Genomic DNA, 9,303 nt, shown 5'->3' with positions numbered 1-9,303 from the left:
CTTAGGGAAATTTCCTAGAATCCTGGGAAATTGAGGGCTTCCCTGATGGTGAGTGGAGAAAAGATAGAGGAGAAGGTTGCCCCTGAAGTGCTGTTAGGAGAAGGAGGGTAGAGGAACCAGCCTTAGGATGGTTCCATGCCAGCTGTCATTTGGCAAAGGACCCTGGACAGATGACTTTTGCCTCTGAACTTCACTCTTCTCTTTCCTCAAATGGGCTTCATAATGCTTTCCACTCAGACTTAACATGAGAATTAAATTAGGTCACAAATGTGAAGACCTGGACAGTACACAAGAGATGTTCAATAAGTGTGGTCGCCATTAAGACCAGGGCCTCCAAGCCTCAAGCAACCTTTCCTCAAAGTCCTCCCCTCTGTCCAATACACAGGACTTAGAATGACTGGGAGGCAGGGCCTCCAGTCTCTCCTTCTATGAATACAGGATCCTGGCATGGCCAGTGGGAAGCATGAGCCAAGTCCTAAGGGTTTATTTCTTTGGCACAAAGAGGACAGTCTAGACAAGCGAGGCTCATCACTCCATGTTGGGGAGTCTGGGGCACCTGCTCCCTGTTCTTCATGCCCAAATCCATGCATACCCACCCTGTATTCCGCATAAGACACGGCCTCTGTGCAAAATACCGGCTGAAAACCAGAAATATTAAAAGCAGAAAACAAGGCATGGGGGTGGGGTGAGTTCAAACCTGGCTGTCCCCCGGGGGCTGTCGTCAGGTGGAGGCCTGGGGATGTCTTTTTTTTTTTTTTTTTTTTGAGACGGAGTCTCACTCTGTCACCCAGGCTGGAGTGCAATGGCGTGGTCTCGGCTCACTGCAACCTCCGTCTTCCCGTTCAAGCAGTTCTCCCGCCTCAGCCTCCCGAGTAGCTGGGACTACAGGCGTGTGCCACCTGGCTATTTTTTTGTATTTTTAGTAGAGACGAGGGTTTCACTATGTTCGAGACTAAGAGGCTGGGCTCGAACTCGTGACCTCGTGATCCGCCCGCGTTGGCCTCCCAAAGTGCTGGGATTACAGGCGTGAGCCACCGCGCCCGGCCAGGATACCCATTTTTTAAAGGCTCAATTGTCCCAGTCTGCCATGCCATGTGGGCATCGGCCAGGGTCCTAGCCCTGCGTCAGGACCGCTCCTCAAAGCTCGATGGTATCACTGGAGGCGCTGCGGGATTCCCCAGGCTTGCCGCGCGGCTGGACCTCTCCCTGGCCGTTCCCCGGCCGAGCAGCGGTAGAGTCAGGGGCTGGGGTCGGGGCAGGCAGTAGCTGTACTGTGCTGGGCAACTCATCTAGGGGCAGACTGTCCACTGATGACAGCCCGTGGCGCCAGGGGTTCCAACTGATCTTGAGTGAGCCCCTGGAGAAGCTGTCCAGGGAGCTGCCAGAAGCCACCGCGGCTGCCCCGTCGGGCTCTTCCACTACGTGTTGTGGGACCGGCCCGCGCACGCGCACGTCGCTGAGCGACCTGCAGCGGCCGCGGAGGAGCGAGGAGCCAGCGTCGTCGAGCTCGGCTTTGGGATGGCTGCCCCGACGCGGCCGCAGAGCGCCTCCAGGCGGCGGGGAGGCCACGCCGCGGAGGCCGCAGCGCTTGAACACACTGTCTCGCACCAGGTGCTCGCGGAAGAGCGCGGCGTCGATGCTACGGCTCAGGTTGATGGGCGATGGCGGCCGCAGATCCAGCTCGCTCAGCGATGGCGCCGGTCCCACACCGTTGCGGGACAGTCCTGGGCCACCCTGGGGTCCGCGACCCAGCGACGCAGCCGAGCCCCAGGCGCCTGAACTGGGCGTGGCCAGCTGCCCACTCTCCGCCGGGTTGCGGATGAGGCTCTTGCTGATGTCCAAGCTGCCTGCACCAACGCTGCTGGGCCGCGCATAGCAGTTATTGGGTCGCTCCGGCACCTCGCTCTTGCCCGACGGCGCCGGGCACGCCAGACGCATCAGCTTAGCCCAGCAAGCGTGCTCCGTGGGCGGCCTGGGTCTCGCGGCAGCCACCGCGGCCAGCGCCAGGGCGAGCGCCCATGTCAGCTCCAGGAGGCGCAGCCAGAAGTGGACACCCCACCAGGCCCACGAGAAGCGGCCCACGCGACCGGGGCCCGGGTACAGCCAGAGCGCAGCCGCCAGCTGCAAGCCGCTGGCCAGCAGCCCCAGCGCGCCCGCCACGGCCAACAGCCGAGGGCCCGGGCTGGCATCCCAGCCCCGTGGGCCGTCCAGCAGGCGGCGACGGCACAGGCAGAGCGTGCCTAGAGCCACGGCCGCGCCCCAGGCGCACGACAAGCCTTGCATAAGGAGGTTGAGCACAGACCATGTGGACAGCAGGTCTGTCGCGAGCAACCCCACACCATGCACCAACGCCACTGCTCCCAGCAGGAGTGGGTTTTGCAGCGGTGGCGGCAGCCCGGCGCCCAGGCCGAGCAGAGTCAGGGCCGCCAGCGCCGTGAGCAGCAAGGGGAAGGGCAGGTTGTAGAGCACCAAGCCCCCGCGAACGCCCAGCCGCGCCTGCGAGCCATAAGGGTCGGTAAGCATGTAGGCGGATCGCAGCCCTGAAGCCACGAGCACCAGCACCGCGGCCACCAATGCCAGCCGGGGCCCTGCTGGGGCGGCTGCCAGCGCAGCCAGCGCCAACAACGCGGGCAGCAGAAAGAGCACCCCCACCCCGTAGACGTGCAGCTCCCAGGAGAAGCTCAGGACCCGCCGCAGGGGGCCCCAGCGTAGCGGGGGTGCAGTGGCATTGGCTGGGGGGCTGGAGGCTGGGGCTGAAGCCATGGAGCTGGCTGAGGGCTCCGGAGGGGGAGGCTGGCCCAGGGCTCGCTGTGTGGTGACTCGAATGAGGCCCCGGCGTGACGTCGAGGGGGCCTGGACTGGGGGTGCTGGGGGATGGCTTTGGGGGCGCCCTGGCCACTCCTCGGCGTCATCTGCAATGATAACAATATTAAAATCGCCTTTTGAAAAGTGCTTTTGATTTTCTATCACCCTCTAGTGTGGTTGGCAAGTCATTTAACTTTTCCAAGCAAATCTGCAAAATGGAGATAACAGCATCTGCCTCATTGGGTTGTGAAGAAGATGGAATGTTTAGCATGGTGCCCAACACCCAGTAAGTGCTAAATGGATGTCCCCTATCGTTTTTATTTCAGGGTACTATCAGGGAGGTAGTACCCCAGCAGTTCAACACATGGGCTGCATAATAGAATCGTCTGGAGGCCAAGGAATAAGAATTTCTTGGAACGTGGCTTGGGCATTGAAATTTCTCTTTCTTTCTTTCTTTCTTTCTTTTTTTTTTTTTTGAGACAGGTTCTCACTCTGTCATCCAGGCTGGTGTGCAGTGGTGCAATGAGGGCTCACTGCAGCCTTGACCTCCAGAATCGCTGGGACTACAGGCATGCACAACCACACCCAGCTAATTTTTGTATTTTTTTTTGTTGTTGTTGTTCTAAAACATATCCATGTTACATATTAGAACATTCTAGCCCCAAAAGGGCAAATGACTTCTCCCAGATTTCCCAGTGAGTATGAATTTATTATCCTAGGCTGTTTGAAGGAGGCCCTGGGCAACTCCTTTAAGCAGGTGATTGTCTCCATTCATTCCCTGCCCTCCACCCCTCACACACCCCCAACAGAGGTTCTCAGTTACTAGACAGAGCACTCCCTCTCCCCACACCCCAGCCATGCCCTCACCTGGCTGCAGGGCCCCCATGGGGCTCTCTGTTCGGTTTGCAGCTGGGCCAGGGTCTGAGGGACCAGGGATGAGGGGCTTGGGGGTGCCTGGGGCCTCCACGGCTCCTCTCACCCGCTGGGGGGAGATGGGGTCTGCTCCATTCATTGCTGCTATCTCTGAAATGACAAAGTAGTCATCTGACTATAACTAAGCAGTAGTTACCTGACCCTCCTATGGTGCTCCTAATCCCTCAGGATTGAGTCACAATCACCTTCATTTGCCACAGAGAGGAAAATGAGACCTAGAGGGACCCAGGGTCAAACAGAATTGAGGCATCCAGCTGCCCCGGAACATCACTCAACACGCTCACTGATACCAACCTGGCTTGGACGGCCCGTCAGGAGCCTCTGAGGCAGGCGGATCCATGGGCTGGGGTCCTGGTGAATCCTTAGCGTCAGGGAGGTCAACCTGCTTGGGCAGCGGACTTGAGGAGCTGACTTCCCAGGACACCTCAGCTCCAGCCCTCTTGGGGGTCTCAACCGGCAGCTCCTCAGCAGGAGGAAGGCTTCTGGCCAATGCCAAGTCTGGCTGGGCCCCTGGCTCCTGAGAGTACACCACCTCAACTGGGGGAACTGAGCCAACATCAGAGGCTGCTGGATCCTGCTGGGTGAAGAGGGGGCCTTGAGCTGCCTCCTGGAAGTGTTCCTCAGACCCACCCTGTCCTTCCAGGACTGGCCTCTTGACAGTACCTGAGTGGGGAACAAGGGTGTGGGGTGGGCCCTGGTAGTCTGAGGGAGAAGTGGGTGGGACCCTGCTCTTGGTTTTGGCCTTCAGACCCTCATCTCTAGGTGGCTGCTGTCCCTGTTGGCCTCCATGCTGCAGGGAGGGAGGAACTGTGGCTACCCTGAGTTGAAGTCTGGGAGTTGTAGGGATGAAAGTGAGATGAGGGTGGCCCACTGGGTGCGGAGCCACTGCTTCTTGCTCCAGAAGCTCTTGTGAATCCAGAGGTCCTGTCCAGCCGTGGGAGCTTTGTCCTCGAGCCATCTGGAGGTCATCAGTTACTGGGAGTCGTTCTCTCTGAGCCCCTTGGGCTGCTTTGGGCCCATACAGGGCTGGGCCAAGGGGAGAGGCTACAGGCTTCTCAGGCATCTCGTCAGCAGGGGCGTGGCGGACATCAGAATTCCTGTGACTCTCAGCTCTGGGGTTGTCCAGGAAGATGTCAAAGGAGTGGGGCTCTGAGCCCAAAGAGCCCTTAGGGTGGGCTCCAGGAATCATAGGGGTTTTGGAGTTTTCAAGTGGCCTGGGAAAGCCCCTCCCCAGGGCAGGGCCAGTCCCCAGGAGTGGCAGCAGCAACAACAGCAGAAAGCCACATACACAGCCCCATGGGCTGGAGGCCATGGTCTACTCCGATGCCTGGGCCTAAAGCCCCCACCTTCCAGTCCTCACTGGATGAGCCTAAAAAAAAAAAAACAGGGGGAATGACATGTGAGGGCTGAGGGCCCCCATGCCTTCCTCAAGGGGCTGGCAGGAAAGAAAAACAATGCAAGGCAGCAGCTTCTCTGCTTTTAAAACTGCTGGATGTGGCACTTGCCTGCTTTAAAACCTTCAGTGGCTCCCCATTTCCCTCAGGAAAGAACATAAGCTCCTCTCCTGGCCTTCCAAGACCCTGGCCACCACAGGCTGTTCATCTGTCCTCCAACATCCACTGGACTGTGTGACTCCCATGCCTTTGCTTCTGCGGAAATGCTCTCTCCCTTCTCCTTCACTTGCTGAAATCCTGTTCTTTTTTTTTTTTTTTTTTTGAGACATAGTCTCACTCTGATGCTCAGGCTGGAGTACAGTGGCGTGATCTTGGCTCACTGCTGCAACCTCCACTTCCCGGGTTCAAGTGATTCTCCTGCCTCAGCCTCCTGAGTAGCTGGGGTTACAGACATGTGCCACCACACCTGGCTAATTTTTATATTTTTAAGAGATAGGGTTTCACCATGTTGGCCAGGCTAGTCTTAAACTCCTGACCTCAGGTGATCTGCCCATCTTGGCCCCCTAAAGTGCTGGGATTACAGGCATGAGCCACTGCGCCCAGCCTGAAATGTTATTCCTAAAGCCCACTTCAAAAATGAGAGAGGTGGAGAGGGAGAGGAATATGCACCTGCCTTTGGGGAGGGGCCTGAGTTTGAATCCCAACATCTTCATTTCCTGGGGGAGTCATTTGACTTCTCTGCATCGTAGTTTCCCCATCAGTAAAATGGGGGATAATAAGCCTGTCTAACTTGAGGCGGCTCTTATAAGACTTAAATAACCAAACACATATGGGCGAGGTTCATACCTGATGCTTGAAATGCATTAGAACCCTTTTACTTTTCCCTCTGTCCAGAAAGCTTTCTGTCTCTCCATTCCCCTTAACTATTTCAACAAATAATTTGCACACACACTATGTGCCAGGCCCTGATGATAAAGCAGTGAAAAACACTGATGAGACTGCCCTCGCAAACAGCATTCTAGGGGAGAGACGATGACATACTTTTAAATAAGATGAGCTATGAAGAAAATAAAAGAGGGCTAAGAGATGGATGAGAGGCCATTTACACAGTGGGTACCAGGATGTCCTCTCTGAGGTGACATTTAAGCTAAATGCTGAATAAGAAAGAGTCAGCTCTTTGAAGATTTGGGGAAAAGGCATTTAGCAGAGGGAACAGCAAGTACAGAGGCTCTGAGGCAGGAATGAGCTGGGTGAGTTCAAGAAATAATAGGAGTGTGGGCTGGGCACAATGACTCAGGCCTGTAATCCCAGCACTTTGGGAGGCTGAGGCTGGTACATTGTTTGAGGCCAGGAGTTTGAGACCAGCCTGGCCAACATGGCAAAACCCCATCTGTACTAAAAATACAAAAATTAGCCAAGCATGGTGGCGGGTGTCTGTAATCCCAGCTACTTGGGAGGCTGAGGCAGGAGAATCACTTGAACCCGGGAGGCAGAGGTTGCAGTGAGCTGAGATTACACCATCGCATTCCAGCCTCGGCGACAGAGTCAGACTCTGTCTAAAAAAAAAAAAAAGAACACAAGTGCTGCTGGAGCACAGGAAATGAAAATCAGGAAGGCGGAGTGAGGTCACAGGTGTCTTGTAGGCCACAACGCGGCACCTGAATTTTATTCCACATGTCACAGGCAGCTAGTGGGGATGGAAAGCACGGGGATGACAAAGCCTTATTCGTGTTTTAAAAAACGGAGAGAGGCCAGGTGCTGTGGCTCACACCTGGAATCCAGCACTTTGGGAGGCTTAGGTGGGCGGATCACTTGAGGTCAGAAGTTTGAGACCAGGCTATCCAACATGGTGAAATCCCATCACTACTAAAAATACAAAAATTAGCCAGGCATGGTGGTGTGTGCCTGTAATCCAAGCTGCGTAGAAGGCTGAGGCAGGAGAATCACTTGAAAGCCAGGAGATGGAGGTTGCAGTGAGCCAAGATTGCACCACTGCATTCCAACCTGGGCGACAGAGCGAGACTCCATCTCAAAAAAAAAAAAAAAAAGACGGGGAGAGAGACGCCAGTGTAAACACCCAGGTAAGATAGGATGGTGACTTGTTTCAGCTTAGACATTCCTCTTCCCGCCTTCCTTCCCTCACCTTCCTGGGCACTTGTCACCCTGGTCTGATTCTGTAATAATCTCTTATTTCAAACCTGTAGCCTCCAGTATATACCTGGCCCAGGTGGATATCCCCTAAAAGTTCCTGTTCCCGAGAGCCTGTCGGTGGGCCAGGGAGGCACCACCAGGAGAGGGTGCATGGGGGCAGAGGCCCTGCTCTTTTCCTCTCTGGGGAGCAGCTGTCCCCAAAGCTTCCAGGCTCTTAACCCGTGGTGGCTCACAGACACCTTAAGAAGCCACTGAAAATCCCTGATGCTCTCCCAGCAAAAAGATCCTGGCTCACCAAAAGTTGTGGACAATTTCAAGGGGTTCAAAGACCTCTGAGTCCCATCCTCCAAACTTGAGTTTAGACTCTGTCTTAAAGCCTTGTTAGTTCATTTCTCAAACATTCACGGAGCCTCGTGGGCTGCTCCTGGTCTAGGATAGGTGCTGGGGGCCCAGAGACAGGGCTTAGCTCCAGAGTTGAGAGTAGGGGTGTGCTGAGAGGCCCCTAACACAGGTACTGGCTAAAAACAGTGCCCCTGTGTTTAGTTCTTCCCCAGTTAGGCTCCTGTGCTAAGCTTAGCAACATGTCATTCCGCCCTCCCAATACAAGGTGTGGGACTAGCCATTTCACAAGGAGAAGAAACGGGGGTTCAGAGAGGGTGAGCAACTCCCCCAAGGTCACACAGCTGAGTGGACACAATCGGGGTTGTGAAACCCTCGGAGGCTCATCCTCCACATGAGGTCCAAAACGCTTTGCCTTTGGAGGGCTGAATGGGGCCTCCAAAGATAAACATGCCATCTGCCTACCACCGCCAACCCAAGAGATGTGGGCACCTGCGGACAAGGCCGGGGCTTGCCTAGCCCTGGGCTCCCACTGCTGGAGAGGCTGTGGGGGTGGCGGATCTCTCTGTCGCAGGGACTGGGGAGAGGCCGGCCTGGGGGCAGGGCGAGGCCGCTGCAGGGCAGCCTCGGAGCTGGTCCATCTCGGGTTACCTCTCCTCCTCCTCCTCCTCCTCCTCCGTCTCCGCTCTCCCTGGCTCCGCGCCTTCCCGCAGTGTGCTGGATGGGGGTGGGCGCCGTGCAGGCCTTGTCGCCTGCGCCCGCGACGGGGGCAGCAGGCCACGCTCCCGGCCGGGGCCCAGCCATCGCCCCCTCCCTGGGCCAGCTCCTCACCTGCGCGCCGCAGCCCCCGCGTTCACCTTGCGCGCGTCCCTGCAGCCGCTCGCCGCGCCGCATCCTCCGAGATGCTCAGACTCGGCTAACAGAGCCCGGCGCTGCAGATCGCGAGCCCGCCCACAGGAGCGCAGCCCTGCTTAACTCTTTCCCCTTAGGGGTGGACTCTTCTCCCAACCCTGACTTCCCCTCGCTCAGGGATTCTCAGGGCTGAGTGGAACCGAGGTCATCTCTGAGGAATGTGGAAATGCCTTCTGCAGCATCCCTGAAAACGGGGCAGCTAGCCTCTGCTTGCATACCTCATGGGACGGGGAGCTCACTTCCTCTTTGTATCCCTATACCCTTTTAGGTAAATCCTACCTACAGCTTGGTATGTATCCTTCAGATTATTTTCAATGCACAATTACATGTATATCTTAAATAGAAATGACGTCATACTGTACATTTGTTGTTTTTTTTTGAGACAGAGTCTTGCTCTGTGGCCCAGGCTGGAGTGCAGTGGCGTGGTGATCTCGGCTCACTGCAACCTCCACCTCCAAGGTTCAAGTGATTCTCCTGCCTCAGCCTCCCCTAGTAACTGGGATAATAGGCATGCAACACCATGCCGGGCTAATTTTTATATTTTTAGTAGAGACAGGGTTTCACCATGTTGGCCAGGATGGTCTCGAACTCCTGACCTCAGGTGATCAGCCCACCTCAGCCCCCCCAACTGTTGGGATTACAGAGGTGACCAACCGTGCCCGGCCACTGTACACATTTCTGTAATTTGCCTTTTTAACTTTACAATATATTCTGGCACATTTTTCATGTAAATATCTATAGATTTATCTCATTTCTTGTATCCACTGTT

General features: G+C 55.9%; 1 protein-coding gene across 6 annotated transcripts; it reads right to left on the bottom strand.

The window, feature by feature from the left end:
- Positions 1 to 468: 468 nt before the first annotated feature.
- Positions 469 to 8,966, bottom strand: PRRT3 (proline rich transmembrane protein 3). Of its 6 annotated transcripts, none has more exons than XM_009200239.4 (5): positions 8,454 to 8,966; positions 4,556 to 5,107; positions 4,033 to 4,315; positions 3,673 to 3,828; positions 896 to 2,912 (listed from the first exon to the last, which is right to left on the bottom strand). In XM_009200239.4, the coding sequence occupies exons 2-5, from the start codon at positions 5,048 to 5,050 to the stop codon at positions 1,138 to 1,140; spliced, it is 2,709 nt and encodes a 902-aa protein (XP_009198503.2). In that variant the 5' UTR covers positions 5,051 to 5,107; positions 8,454 to 8,966; the 3' UTR covers positions 896 to 1,137. The 6 variants fall into 6 exon arrangements, with proteins under 6 accessions (XP_003894165.2, XP_009198503.2, XP_009198504.2 ...); XM_009200240.4 differs by having other exon boundaries at positions 4,033 to 4,312; XM_009200241.4 differs by having other exon boundaries at positions 4,610 to 5,107.
- Positions 8,967 to 9,303: the final 337 nt, after the last annotated feature.

This window comes from Papio anubis, chromosome 2 (genome assembly GCF_008728515.1).
Source record: "Papio anubis isolate 15944 chromosome 2, Panubis1.0, whole genome shotgun sequence".
Lineage (NCBI taxonomy): Eukaryota > Metazoa > Chordata > Mammalia > Primates > Cercopithecidae > Papio > Papio anubis.
The sequence above is the reverse complement of the archived record's forward strand: the minus strand, read 5'-3'. Positions and strand labels throughout refer to the sequence as shown.